This window comes from Phoxinus phoxinus (genome assembly GCF_949152265.1).
Source record: "Phoxinus phoxinus genome assembly, chromosome: 14".
Taxonomy (NCBI): domain Eukaryota; kingdom Metazoa; phylum Chordata; class Actinopteri; order Cypriniformes; family Leuciscidae; genus Phoxinus; species Phoxinus phoxinus.
The window spans coordinates 16892506-16907278 of NC_136889.1; the positions used below are offsets into that span (position 1 = coordinate 16892506).

Sequence of the window (14773 nt, forward strand, 5' to 3'; positions counted from 1 at the left end):
TAAGTTTTTGGAAAAGAGCAAAGTACACATGGAATATTCAAAATATTTTATTTGTGTTGCCTACTTTAGTGCATAAATGCTACAAGGTGATACAAGTGGCACGCACATAATTAGCCATTTCAAAAGATAAGCAGCATCGAAAATCCCAATCCTTTCACATAAGCCTATTTACAAATAGGGGTAAATGTAACCTAGTAATATGACAGATTTTTTTCTATTGCTCAGGCAATATGAACTAAAAAAGCCTATGTACTCTCATGCCATAACTGCAAATAACTAACTAACTAACACAGCTGACAGTCAAAAAGTACTCATTGCACAATTATTCAGGTAGTTTAGTGTTGAAACAGGCTAATGTAGAAACATCACTGAAAATGAAGAGTAATACATCAGCACATATCAAAATACTACATACAAATCAAACCTTTATATAAATATGTCATTGTAAATCTCTGCCAAATTTGATAAGCAAGCATGTATACATTGGCAGTCCACACCTTCAGAAGTATTTCCTTTGAACAGGTGGGAAATACAGCACTAGGAAAAGCTACCAGCATTTAAGGCACTGAGGTAATGTAACATGAAAACAAAAACACTGATTCTTTATCATCTAATGAACGTGACATCAGAAATTCACAGCACAAGTAATATTCACCTGATTAGAAGTGATTCAAATTTTTTGGCAGGGTATAAATCTGACACACGTGTGAAAAACGTGTTTTGTTACAGGATGCCAATCCTTAAAATAACCCAGCTCAGTCAACTGTTTAAGGATGCTGTATGTCTAACCCTTTTAGAAAAGTAAACAGCATAAATTATGTCTTTAAGAAATAAAAGTGTAAGTAATTGCTACTGTAGCTTATTATTAAATGCATATCTCAGATACTAATCTGACCTATCACCACACTAGATTTCATAGGCTCAGATATGATTTTTATATACTGTGTATAACACCCCTGGTTAGTTTCATTACAAGATAAATAATTAATTAATAAATAAGGATACACGAGTTATGAATTAATAACCACATTAAATATGTTAATCAATATACTGAGATAGCCACCGAAAACCTTCACCATATCCTTGTCTCTTCAACACACTGCACATAAAGACTTCCATTGGCCTCAGGTTGAGTTCTTTCAGTGATGCATTGCCCTGTGTGGACACATAGACAAAATAAGACCTTGTATTGCTTCAGAAAACTTTAAACATTTTATTGGATATTACATACCAAACTGTGCACCACATGTTTTAAATATATTCCCTCATTGACCTACCTTTCCAGTGGTGTGTCCATACAGACCAAACATTCCTCTCAGCCCATCCTCACTAATTGCTTCTGGGCGGTCAATTTTATTCCCCAAAATAAGGATTGGCACATTGGAGATGGTTTCATCGGTCAAGAGGGCCTATGATTATAAAGAGCAATCATTAATATTCAAATATATGGCTGTTTTGATTGGTGGAATAGGGAAGAAATTTAAATAAGTGCATTGAAGTCAGTGCTGTTGTGACATTCCTTTTGATGTGTTCAAGGTTAAACTTTCATATATATCAATGGTTACATTGGTTTAATACCGGTTTACACCTGGTATTAAGACGCGTTTTGGTCGATCGGATAAGTGGGTGGCGCTAAAGGTGCAAACGGGGTCTAAAACGTTTTGAGCTTGTCCACTTTCAACCACTTCCAGAGGTAGGCCTAGTTGAAAACACATTAGACCGGTTTGCTTTCAAAGTGTAAACGCTCATGTGGTCGGATCTGCCTACTGACTTAATGCGTTTAACATTATGGGAAGTGTGGTAGCCAGACAGATGGGATTTAAACTTTTTCGGCTGAAGACCCCAATTTGAATTTCCCCAATTTCGTACCAAGCAGAACATTCTCTCACCATCCCTGATTTCTAACACTCACAGCATTTCCGTCATATCCTTTCGCATTCAAATCGCATGCTCTTATTTCGTCCATTAGATCGGAAAAAGGCCATACATTTACCCGCTCATAGACCCTTCCCTCAAAGAAATCTGGACAGAAGTGGTTGAAAGTGAACAGAAGAGACGGATTAAAACACCAGGTGTAAACAGGAATGTGCCTCCCTCGTCTACCTGGGATCCGGTCGACCAAAACACACCCTAAATGTAAACAGGGCCTATCTTGTCTTAATAAAAGCCTTGATTATATATATATACACATTTGAAAAAAGGAAAAGTAGACTTACATCTAACTCAATCTTGGCTTCTAATAGTCGTTCATGGTCAGCACAGTCAACAAGATACACTATCCCATTTATTGCTGGAAGATAATTCTTCCAAACTCTTCTTGCTGAGAATTAAGAATAGACAAGATCCATTTGCATTATGTCTGGTTGTTCTAAAATAAAAAAAATTATAATTCTATTTTGTTTTATAAATCTACTATATTTACCTTGAGCATGACCACCCAGGTCAAATGTTGTGAAAGTCATCCCAGCAATAGACAGTTCTTCAGATGCTATAGAAGATAAGACAAGATGCAGTACATTATGCACAATGTTTGCTCCAACAAATGTAGAATTCTGCTTGTAAGAATAAGAAATCCTGTTTTGTTAACAGTAAAATATGTGGCACTTAATTACTTACTAGGGTGAAGTGTTGGAACATGTTGCCCAAGTCGATCATCTTTAAGCATGTGCAATAAAGTTGTTTTTCCGGCATTGTCTAATCCAAGAAAAACTAATTTCCCAGACTTTTTATAGAGTCCTAAAAGGAAATATGAGAATGAAAACACTAAAAAAACAGTTACATGATGATTTGTGCTCATCTGTATTTCAATATCTGGGTAATACTTTACCTAATAATTGTAACACATTGTTGAATCCTCTGTACAGCCAATCAAATATGAAAGACATTTTCGTGGCCTGCTCCCTGAAATGAAATAGCAACAGAATGAGAGATTTGTTCCAATGGAGTAGCGTACTGCAAGATCCAAGACTTTTCAATGGGCGCTGTTAACTCCAAAATAAGCTCTTTACCTAAATCTACTGTAAGCATGTGAAAAACAACCGGCACTACGTTACTAAAATGGCCCGAGTTAACAGTTTGCCTTCAAGAGAGCATTTAAGAAAAGAGACACAAACCCCCTAGCTAACAACAACCGATATCCCGCACACACAACTTGAGCAAGAAACTATTTCTAGTTGTGAGACCTTGTCACTTGACGCCATGGATATAGCACACAGACATAGCTGTCACTCAAGTGACAGCAACTAGAGCTCAACTTCAAGAGCATTTCTATTCAAAATGTTGGTAATTAAGTCGAATACATATGCAACCAAATATTATTGTTCCTTAATTGTAACCGCAGATACACAGCCCAAATGTGTAGCGCGCGTTTTCTAGAAAAGCGCCGTCAATACAGTTGAGGCGCTTTAAAACACACCGAAAACAACAGCCGCTGGTTAACGTTAAATGAACAAAACAGCGTAGTGAAGGTAAACATGCTCAGGATGACGTTTTTTGTAAATAAAACCTTAAAATCTGGCGTTTGGTGTTGAAATTTGTCCATTAGACATCCAGTCACAAATATTTTAACAATAGCGTCATTTGTAAATAACACAGAAGACAGTGCGGGAAATATTCGTGTCAGTACCTGATAGGGTCCGCTTGTAGACCAGTCAGTCCGGTCTGTGTTCTCCTGCTAAACACCAGCCCGAATTTGACGTTTAACCGGAACTGCGTAGGGTGGTGATGATCGATTGTAGGTTAATGCGTTGTCATGTGCTTGCTAAAAGTTGACTGACCTGCAGCTGTGGGGTCTGACAGCTAGGTTTACATTTAAAAGTTTGGGGTTGGCAAGAATTTTTCAGTGTTTTTTTTTTTTTTTTTAAGGTCCGCTCATTGATAAAAAATACAGTAAAAACAGTAATATTGTGAAATATGATTACAATTTAAAAGAAACATAAGAATGCCATTTCCAGTCACCATCGACTTTCACTGTGGGTATGAAAAAAAAAGTGCAATTGAAAGTGAATGATGACTGAGGCTCAGTCTTTAAATATTTCTCTAACTACACACAGAAGTTTTGGGTGAACTATCCCTTTAAAAGTTATACGTTTTGTAGCAGCTCTAAAGGACCAGCAGTTGTTTTGCCCACACTGGCATTATGGATCCTTATACATCAGCTCACTCTTATTCATGTTATCATTATTGTATTATTGTTAAAATTTAATTTATGTTGAGGCAATCTAATACAGAACAAAATCCATTAACAAAGAAGCAGCGTCATATGAGAAAAGGTTTATTAAGCATTTGTTCAACAGCATACAGTACCTGAGTTTAACCAGACTGTTAAGTATCTTTAGACTGTTTAATATCTCTAACTTTAGTATCTGTTACACAGAATATCTAACCATTATCAAGATTAACATAATTTAGCAAGCCAAGTTAGCTCCTCTAGCCTAACTGTTATTCAGTCTACAGATAAGGTGTTAAGTGCCCCTGGTTTAATTAAATATCCATTATTCTAAACCAAAACTGACATACAAATTCTAAACATGATCAGACTGGTCCATTAACAGTGTTCTGTTCTTTAGTTCTTCGCATAGTAGAACCACTTGTCAACTGAAAAAGAAAATTAAACAATTTATATACGATGGAACATATTAAAAGAAAAACTTATTCATTTGTAAACTCAAATTGAATTGATACACAACAGTAAAAAAAATATATAAAATATATATCTAATATAAAATATATATATATATAAAATATATATAAAATATAGAACCAAAATGACAGAGAGATCTGATTTGTCACTGAAAGAAAAAAAAATTCAAACCTGAGCTTGGAACTGGACTGGCATCTCCACATGGGCATGACTGATAATAGAAAGACATTTTTTTATATAGTTTGACAAGGCGCCACTATAAAAGTAATACATCTGTATATACAATTTATTAAATAGTGAATAAAATAAAAAATAGTTCATACTCCATTAACAACTGCTTTGGCTTCATCTGCTGAACAGCAGAATGGACTGTCTCCCTCTGAGACACACGTGTTCTTGCTGCACAGTGACAGAGAAAAAAGCAATGACTTGAGGTGAAAAGAATATTACATTTATTTATTTCACGTGTAAACCACGTCTAAACCTTAATATGTTATCTGTATTGATTGTGAATAAAAGCGCAAACAGTCAGAGCTGAAATAAAATACTATGCAAATGAGCAAACAAATTTTCCCTTACCAGTTTAGTTCTCCAGCTTTGGTTTGTTGTGAGATAAGTGCCTTCCAGAAGCCATGGGTTGTTTTGATTGTCTCGATGGCAAAGTCCTGGAATAAATGTAGCATATTTTTAGTGCTGTAACTGTAAGTTCACACCGCCGCAAAATTCGCTCTCGCCGCCCTGCTATCGACGCCGTGAGATTCGGGGACTCTCTGGCGCTCTGACGTAGATTTTAGAATGCGTGATTTTTTTTTAACTTTATTTAAAGGAGCCGCAAAGCAAATAAGAACTGAACATAAATCAGTATCCTATTTTGTGCATACTGGCCACACGTAGGGTATAAGTTAACCTATTAAAATCTTTTAAATGTGAAAGTAACAAAACACCAACAATTTCAGACACCTTTTTCCATTCGTCGTTCTTTTTATTAATGTCCCTGTATGTAAACAGGGACACGTCGTACAATAACGGGAAACCCGCAACAGAAATAATTAACTTTTCCTCCATTTTGCTTAGGAACTAATGTGGTCGGAACCCAAGTTTACAGGATTGTGTTCTCTGGTATCCTCTCAGGCGGAGGACTTCTACATTCCGATTGGTTGCCACCGAACCACGTCATAGCTTATTACCATAAAGTTGACAAATTTCAACTCTTCTCGCTGCTGTCGCCGTCCAAGACGCACCGCATCACCCTCGCCGGAGGTCGCCGCCTGCTCTCATTGAAAATTAATGGCTTCCGGCCAATTTGACGCTCTCGCCGCCGGCGATGTGAACGTACAGTAAAGGCTTATGACCAATCACAAATGAAAGCTTGTGTGCAGCACTTTTTCTAAACAACATACCTTGTCTTTGAACTCTCCGTTGAATGCAAATTTGTTTTCAGGTTTCCCATCAGGTACCTTGTACCTCCTGAACCAGTCAACTGTGGCCTCAAGGTAACCTGGCTTGAGTCTCTTCACATCACTAATGCCTATATTTCACATCAGATGAATGAAAACAATCACATATCTGCCTCTCTCTTCTGAGTTAACAGGAAAGCAACGAGTGTTATTTACAGTTCAAGTCCTTCGCCTCAGGGTCATCAACGTTGATTGCAATGACTTTCCAGTCAGTTTCACCTTCATCAATCATTGCTAAGACACCCAGGACTTTCACTTTGATAACATCTCCACGATTGCACACCTGCAAAGATCAAGAATTGTGGAGTTTGGTCATCTAACCCGACTTTAACTGCACAACGACAACTTGCTTCGATATAAATATGGCTTCATTTCATTCAATACTTCAAATGACAAACACCAATATCAATACCTTGCTACCAATTTCACAGACATCGATCGGGTCATTGTCACCACAACACCCTGTGTCATTGTCTTTGTGCCCGGGGTCTTCCCAAGTCTGTCAAAAAATATTTAAAGACAGTTGTTGTAAAATCTACCATTAAAAAGTGTATCATGGTTTCCACAAATGTATCATGGTTTCCACAAAAATATTAAGCAGCACAACTGTTTTTAACATTGATAGTAATAAGAAATGTTTCTTGAGCACCAAATCAGCATATTAGAATGATTTCGTAAGGATCATGTGAATCTCAAGACAGGAGTAATGATGCTGAAAATTCAGCTTCACCATCACAGGAATAAATTACATTTTAAAATATAGGTCTGTTTTATTCTATTTAATGTATGATTAGTGCTGATTTAAAAGGCTTACTTGAGGGATTGCTCCATAATTCCAAATATATCCTTTGTGTGGGAAAACATTGGCCACATAGCGCAAATTGCCCTTCTTCACATCTTGCTTTATGGGGTTCAGAGGGTCTTTTGTAGCAATCTGAAAAGTAAAGCATAATGTTGACTTGCAGAATATTCATGCAGACACCAACTGGTTGATGATTTTGTCTGAATGTAATACACCACAAATGCAGGTTAAAAGTGTTTTCTTTTCAACACCACTTAGTCCTTGTAAATGTATTGTATCCATTAATGTTTTAGGTGTGTAAATATATGGCCGTACAAAATATGAGGCCTGTTGCAAAGTCCTCTATTCTATTGTTTTATTGTGTTATATTGCAAGTGGTGTAGTTTTGTACTGTTACTGTTGCTCATACCTCCATTTTTGCATTTGTCCATCTTGGTACTTCAACAACCACGTGGAAAATGTTCTACAGAGTAAATAAAAAGGATTTATTAAGAAAAAAGAAGCAAATAGGTCAAAATTCATATTAACAGTAATATTTCTAACGATTAATCATAAAGTTTGACACACATAAGATATCAGAACAGTCCAAAGTATTGAACGATTTAAAATGACACTGTTGACAGGGTAAAGATTATTCCTCCCACAGACGAAGTCCCTTCACCCGATAAAGAGCTGATATACACTGCGCTGTGCTAGATTGTGAAATGACCATACACTGGCAATGGGCTCCCACAAGAGAGGCGGGTATCAACACTGTGAGTCTGACAAGAGAAACTAGAAACATTAAAACTCTGTACCTGAGCTTCATCTGCACACATGGGTATGTCATGGAATGGTGAAATATACTTTCCATCTGAGTTCTCTGTTAAAAAAAGAAAGTTATATATATGTTACATAATATCTATACAAATAAATATTTCAAAAGCAGTTGTGTGCTTCAATTACTTGTACATCTGCCGAGCAACATGTTTCCATATTAAAGGAACACTCCGACTTTTTGGGACTTTAGGCTATTCAACTTATCCCCCAGAGTTAGATAAGTCCATACATACCTTTTTCATCTCCGTGCGTGCTATAAGTCTGTTTGACGCACCCACCGCTAGCCTAGCTTAGCACAAAGACTGGATGTAAATGGTTGCAGCTAGCATACTAATCCAAATAAGTGACAAAATAACGCAAACATTTTCCTATTTACATGTTGTGATTTGTATAGTCACAGAGTGTACAAAAAACAAAGTCACATGAGACACAGACATATTTTAACCGTATAAATACTGGGAATTATATCCCCTGAATATAGGGCGGAGTGATAACCGCAGCGCACCTGAGACGCGCTCTGAACGAACTCTCTGCTCCTCACCACGGCGCGTCTCAGGTGCTGCGGTTATCACTCCGCCCAAGTAGCAGTGCTTCGCCTTCAGAGAATATAGTTCCCAGTATTTATACGGTTAAAATATGTCTGTGTCTCATGTGACTTTATTTTTTGTACACTCTGTGACTATACAAATCACAACATGTAAATAGGAAAATGTTTGCGTTATTTTGTCACTTATTTGGATTAGTATGCTAGCTGCAACCATTTACATCCAGTCTTTGTGCTAAGCTAGGCTAGCGGTGGGTGCGTCAAACAGACTTATAGCACGCACGGAGATGAAAAAGGTATGTATGGATTTATCTAACTCTGGGGGATAAGTTGAATAGGCTAAAGTCCCAAAAAGTCGGAGTGTTCCTTTAAGGCACAAATCAAAATAATACATAGCTCTTATTCGCCACAATGTCCATCATGAATAACATAGAGTTGCAATATTCAAAGCCTTTACTCTTAAAGAGAAAGTTTACCCTTCCCCAAATCTGCATCGTTTACTTGAGTAGAATGTCCAAACTGCTCTTTTCCACTCACACAAAAGTGACCACAACCAAATAATCCCCATCCACTGAATTGGCTCTATTTCTCCTCTCCACCTATAGCCAGTGTGTGGTGAGCACACTGGCGCCGTTGTACTGTGTGGCTACTGTGGATGCTGCACACTGGTGGTGGATTGAGGAGAGATCCCCTGACATGATTGTAAAGTGCTTTGGGTGTACAGTACATATGAAAGCGCTATATAAATGCCTCATTAATTTATTAGCCTAATTCATTCATAAAAGGTACACAGAAATAGACTCAATTAAAATAGATTATAGGCACTGTTATGCGGTACCTTTTGGGTACTGTAACCATTAAAAATGAATGGTTCATTCATGAGCCTGCATGATAATTTAGGAAAATATTTCTACAAAAGTGTATACCAGACTTTCATAAATATGTTCTGGTCAAGCCCAGGCATTCAAACTTTATTAAATTTGTTTGTTGTATGCATTTTTTTAAGCAAGACAAGTCAGAACATCAAAAAACATAGAATTTATCACACAATTATTAATTTTGTATGAAAGCAAGCAGCTCAGATATTCTGAACTGGGTGTTCTACAGAAGAAGGAAAGTCGGATGGGGTTGACTTTGAAACTTTAATTAGTAAGTTCAATGTGTTAATGATAATGATGTTAATGGTTTCCCCCAGTGTGTGCATATAATCTGTCAATCATGTTACTCGTCAAGACAGAGGTGATGATGTCATGCTGCCTGCTAAGGGTGAGATGTCTAATGCACAGGTGGCAACTAAAATAAACAAAGCACGCCCAATTTTGAGGAGACTCATTCAGTATATCTTGTTACTTTAAACATTTTAAACAGAGCTGACAAAATAACAGGACCAAAAATTATATTCTGTGATAATATGATGCAAGAGCGACCCTGCATTTGCCCGTCCTTCATGTACACATTTTAAATGGACGTAAGTTTAAAAAAAAGAGGTGGCTTTGTTGCTCTCTTTGGTAATAATACTACATTGTCGTCCATTTGTTTCTTTCAGTTTGTACTGTGTAACCGGTACATCAGGTTTAATTTGAACTAAGAAGAACTTTAAACAAACCCACAAATAATTAGCCATTAAAATAAAGTTTTTGGGCTGAATATCAGTTTAATATCGTAAATTCATCGCATTTACTGTTAAGTTTAGGTCATAAATGACGCGAGGAAAAGCGACACGTGGGACTTGCGGCCCAACCCCTTTCATCTTAATTCAATGAACCTCCCAGACCGTACAAACTCATCATCAATCCCTCAAGAATAGAATTCATACTTACTAAAATAGAGCCTATAGCTCAAAGTGTTAGGGTTTCCTCTTTCTTCAACGGAGAAACTCATATTGTGGACTGTTGTGTATTGATTCCGGTAGGCTGTGTGTTAAAGGACAGCAGCTCAAGCTTAGGGAAACCGCACATGCGCACTTGCGCAGAGGCTGAATTGCGCATAAGAGCGAAGTCTTTGTACATCTGATTTGTGAATCGGTCATTTTAACGCAGTAACGTTTTATGTGTTCAAAGACAGTTTTGTATATTTGCACCTAAAACATACAAAGCTGTTTTGTTGATCTAGTTCACAGCCTGGTCAAGTTGATGTTCACCTAGTTTAGCTGGTCAGCGAAGTAATCTCCCAATCTAACTAACGTTATTATTATTTTTAAATATTTGTATACTTTGCCGTTCATGCGATGTAATTCTCCCTTGACGTCATATCCTCCCAGCGCTCTCTTCGCTTCCTGCCTGGCGGAGGGAGGGGACGGTGCTGACGGCTGGGAGGACGAGCTGAACGCGAAGAAAGCCTTGGGAAAGCGATAAGAAACGAGGGGAAAGGGCCCGAGGTTTTTACCTTGCATCGGGAAAACTTATCGCTCGACTCTGATTAGCACCCGAAGCAAGTGCAATGTCGTCCAGTCGTCAGTTTAGTGAGAGCAGGTCCATCCCGACCAGGACGGTGCTGATCAACGACTCAACGCAGCTACCTCACGACTATTGCACCACTCCTGGAGGCACTTTATTCTCCACCACCCCTGGAGGTAATAATCCGCCTGAGACGTGTGCTTTATGTCCCGGCTGATATATTATCTGCAGGCGTTTGCTTGTTGTTTACATGGAGACAGTCTAATGTTAGAGGGTGGCCTGTGTTGGCCAGGAAGCAGTAACCACATAAAAGGCTGTGACTCAAAACGTTCTGTTCTGCCTGCTGCTTAGACAGTAATTTTGGGGCTCGTAGGAAAGTTTAGTTATTTTGCATGTAGACAGGCGATGACCAAAGATGTTCCCTAGGAAGGCAACTGACTGGGCTTTTGAGACACAGACATGTGGTTCAAAACAAAAACAGCGCCGCCTGTGCTTCGCTCTGATCAACCTATTTGGTCCGCAGTGACTGATGGACAGAATAGGACAGAACAAAGAAATGCATTCCACTAAATTAATACAGAGAGCGCTACATATAGCACTATACACCCTACCAGGTGTGATCTTGATTGCTTTTGAGCAACAAAAATATTGTTGTGGATCTGATTTGCATTGAGTTAATTAAGCTCAAATGACCATATTCTTATTTTTTGTAATCCTTCATACTAACTTAGTCACATTAATCATCTTTGTGATTTCAAAGCCACAACAATGTGTCATATTATTGTCTATCTCACCCTTTTCAGGGATATGATCATCATTTATTCACCTTCATGTTTTCATTCCTATATGACTTGGTTACTTCTGAGTAACACAAATGGAAAGAGGTTATGTTTCTTTAGGATTGTTGTGCCAGGCTGGTAGTTTTGTAATAAAACTTGATTATAACAGTATGTTTGTTGTGACAATGCAGGAACCCGAATAATCTATGATCGTAAGTTCCTATTAGACCGGCGTAACTCGCCCATCGCCCAGACCCCACCAGCACACCTGCCGGTTATCCCAGGAGTGACGGGCAAGAACATCCTCAATGAACTCAAGAGGAATGAAGCTAACAACATCAACAACCATGATGCCAAACCAGCGCAAGGTTTGTCTTTAAAACTGACCGAACTGGAACTGTTTCCACTGGAACCTCCCTGCTTTGTGCTCGCACATCTAATATACACAAACAGTAATGTATCTGGATGGAGGTTTAGACTATAGTGATAACTCACACCATTCTCTTTTACTTTACTAGTGGTCATGTATGGTGCACATGAGTTTTTTCTTTTGTGTTGCAGCTGAAGATGCTCAGTTTGAGATGGACATCTAAAGAAGAGGAACCAACGTGAAGAACGATTAATTACCTGGTACCTGTGTGCCAGTGGCTTGGCTTGTAGAAACCAATGTTGTGAGCCCTCTCCTTTAGCTCTCTCTAGCTGCTGGGTGCTGCATAATCATGGGGATAAATGACTTAAGTTCGCCCAGTGGAGCCCTGAAAGTTAACCTGTTAGCCAGATGAGCTCTTTTTGTTTAGGTTTCAGGGCTGCCATCCAGCTGTACTTGCTTAAGTCACAGAGCAAAGGAAAAATTCTTTATTGTAAGTGCCCGGATATATTACCAATTTACTGTAATAGACTCATAAACAAATCAGCCATCAGAGATTCACTGCTCATAGTTCAGAGTACACTGTTCCAGTTGATGCCCTTAATGCAGTCTACTTTGTTCACATGTAAACTGATTTGCAGTCAAGTCAGGAAATGCAGTTATCTGCATGTTCATGTCCTACTAAATGTAATATGTATTTTTCCATTCCAAAAAGTTACTGATTACCATTATAATTTTAAAGGGACAGCAGGATTATCATCATAATTTTGATTAAAAAAATGTATTTTATATCAGTTAAAACATTTAACTTTTTTTCAGGTATTTGTTCAGCTCAAAACTATAGTTTTATAGAATTGTACAAAAGCATTGAAACCACAGTCCTTAATCACTCGTTTAATTTTTACATGATTATGATGCCAAATGTATACGGATTTTCGAAACTTATTTAGAACTACCCCAAAATGAGCACGAGCAAATTCTTCAAATTTTCATAAGGTAAATTACATCTGATCACAATTTTGAAAGACCAAACTGTTCCTTTATTTCAGAGAGAATGTTTCCGTTTAGATTTGTCCTGCTAACAGTATGGTTTGTACTTACCTTTGCATAGGCGAGATACTTGAAGCGTCAACATCAGCTCTGTTGTTACATCCTCTTGTAAAAGGTAGGCAATACCCAGTACTGTTGGACTGGATCAAGGGTTTAATATACTTTATGAAATTATGACAAAAAGAGAGCTGGTCTCAGGAAGCACCTGCTTTATGTACCTAACAGGTACACATCATCTTATGGCTCCTTTCATGGGAGAAATCGCTCGGTGAATATTTAACATTAATATCAGCTGTGACATCTGCTGATACTTTCCGATTACTACAATCCTTGACCTTGATAATCAAATCAAAGGTAGGAAAGCACTGAAGTGTTGTTTTTGGTCATTTTACTATTGTCCGTCTCACAGCCACACAATGTGAACAATTCTTCAAAAGATGGATAGTTTTGTAGTGACCAGACATTCATATTTTGATTCAGATCAAACATCTTGAAAACTTGAATTGAATCTTTCCAATGCTCTTCTATGCATGTTCTTTTGGTCTGCTTCTTGGTCTTTAGTTCACGTGTTACATCATTTAATCAGGTTTTTTTTTTTTTGTTGGGGGGGATGCCAAATCTTGTGGAAGACAAAAAGGTTTGATTAATATTGAAAGAGAATTAAGCAAAGAGATTATCCAAACAAAGTGACTTAAAGAGGATAAGACTTATTCTCATGACTTTAATTGTCTCTTTCTGTGCTCCAGTCATTCTCTGAAGCACAATGTTTTTTTTCTCTCTCTCACAGTGATCTTTTGTGCTTAGCCTCTGTATCCATGCCTTACTTTACTGAGCTGAGCAACTGTCAAATACAGTTCTCTTTCATACCTTAAAACAGGATCAGTTCCTTTGTTTAATTTTATTCCAACTTTCAAGTTGAAGATACGATCAAGATATTGCTGTTTTACTAGAAAACATTTATATTTTTGGAAACATGTTTGTTACCATTTACTTTCTTACAGAGAAGGGAATATTTGCACATACGGCAGTGTAATGTTTGTAATAGTAACGGATTGGTTAAAAAAGAAATGTAGTTTAGGTTCCACTTTGATCAGTCGCAGTTAAACTTTCTATCATGTATTCAATACTGGTGAAATCCTTGACAATTCGATGCAGTTTTTACGGTTTAAACCATAGAGTTTTGTAAAAGTCACATTTCAAGTAATGATTTACAGTAAAGAAAACATATATTATACTGTCTTTCTGTAATATATTTGAGTTGTTATATCCCAGCTTGTTTCAACTCTGCAATATGGAATATAAGATTCTTTTTTTTTTAAAGAGCATTGCTTACTTTTCCCAGCTCTCAGAAACTATCAGGAATGCATTTAGCTCTGTATAAGGGGATTTTGGATGGAAGTGTTTAATCTAATGTGGCGGAAATTTTCTTTCTGTATTTTGTTTCTTCTTTGAGACCCTGTTCGGTTGAATTTTAATGAAATGCCAATGCCAGTGGACACTGTTACAGCAAAATCAATAAAAGTTCCTTGATATCAACTGTCTTGTCTTCTCTCGCAAATGTGTGAATGTAATTGTAATCTATTGGGTTTGAAATAGTAGGTTTGCCACTAGATGGAGTACTGGGGTAAGTAAGTGCACTAATGACTGCAAAATCTAGAAAAGAAAGAAAAAATATTCTGGTCCTCTCAGTCGAGAGTGGGAAGTATAATAACCACAGTAATTTTCATTATCACCATATCTTTATGGCTTTTTACGAATAGCTTTGTAAGTGCTAAACTGTTTAGAGAGTTTTCAACGTTTTTTCTCGTCTCTAGCAAGAAGCCCTTACATGAATGCCTCATGTGAAGAGAGCTTGGTTGCTTGGAAACTCGTGGCAACACAATGTGTCCACTCCACACCAGCAGTTTAAGCACAGGC

General features: G+C 37.6%; 3 protein-coding genes across 4 annotated transcripts; 1 reads left to right on the forward strand and 2 right to left on the reverse strand.

Annotated features, from left to right (window-relative positions):
- Positions 1-31: 31 nt before the first annotated feature.
- sar1ab (secretion associated, Ras related GTPase 1Ab) lies at positions 32-3786 on the reverse strand. Of its 2 annotated transcripts, none has more exons than XM_079636052.1 (7): positions 3626-3786; positions 2828-2901; positions 2617-2736; positions 2423-2488; positions 2217-2320; positions 1278-1409; positions 32-1155 (listed from the first exon to the last, which is right to left on the reverse strand). In XM_079636052.1, the coding sequence occupies exons 2-7, from the start codon at positions 2883-2885 to the stop codon at positions 1039-1041; spliced, it is 597 nt and encodes a 198-aa protein (XP_079492178.1). In that variant the 5' UTR covers positions 2886-2901; positions 3626-3786; the 3' UTR covers positions 32-1038. The 2 variants fall into 2 exon arrangements, with proteins under 2 accessions (XP_079492178.1, XP_079492179.1); XM_079636053.1 differs by lacking the exon at positions 3626-3786 and adding an exon at positions 3009-3148.
- A 75-nt stretch (positions 3787-3861) lies between these two features.
- ppa1b (inorganic pyrophosphatase 1b) lies at positions 3862-10226 on the reverse strand. Its single transcript, XM_079636386.1, has 11 exons — positions 10085-10226; positions 7699-7763; positions 7311-7364; positions 6914-7033; positions 6512-6598; positions 6256-6382; positions 6043-6170; positions 5222-5307; positions 4966-5041; positions 4814-4853; positions 3862-4596 (listed from the first exon to the last, which is right to left on the reverse strand). The coding sequence occupies exons 1-11, from the start codon at positions 10143-10145 to the stop codon at positions 4565-4567; spliced, it is 876 nt and encodes a 291-aa protein (XP_079492512.1). The 5' UTR covers positions 10146-10226; the 3' UTR covers positions 3862-4564.
- Positions 10227-10701: 475 nt separating this feature from the next.
- eif4ebp2 (eukaryotic translation initiation factor 4E binding protein 2) lies at positions 10702-14392 on the forward strand. Its single transcript, XM_079636387.1, has 3 exons — positions 10702-10836; positions 11631-11807; positions 12001-14392. The coding sequence occupies exons 1-3, from the start codon at positions 10704-10706 to the stop codon at positions 12030-12032; spliced, it is 342 nt and encodes a 113-aa protein (XP_079492513.1). The 5' UTR covers positions 10702-10703; the 3' UTR covers positions 12033-14392.
- The last annotated feature ends 381 nt before the right edge of the window (positions 14393-14773 follow it).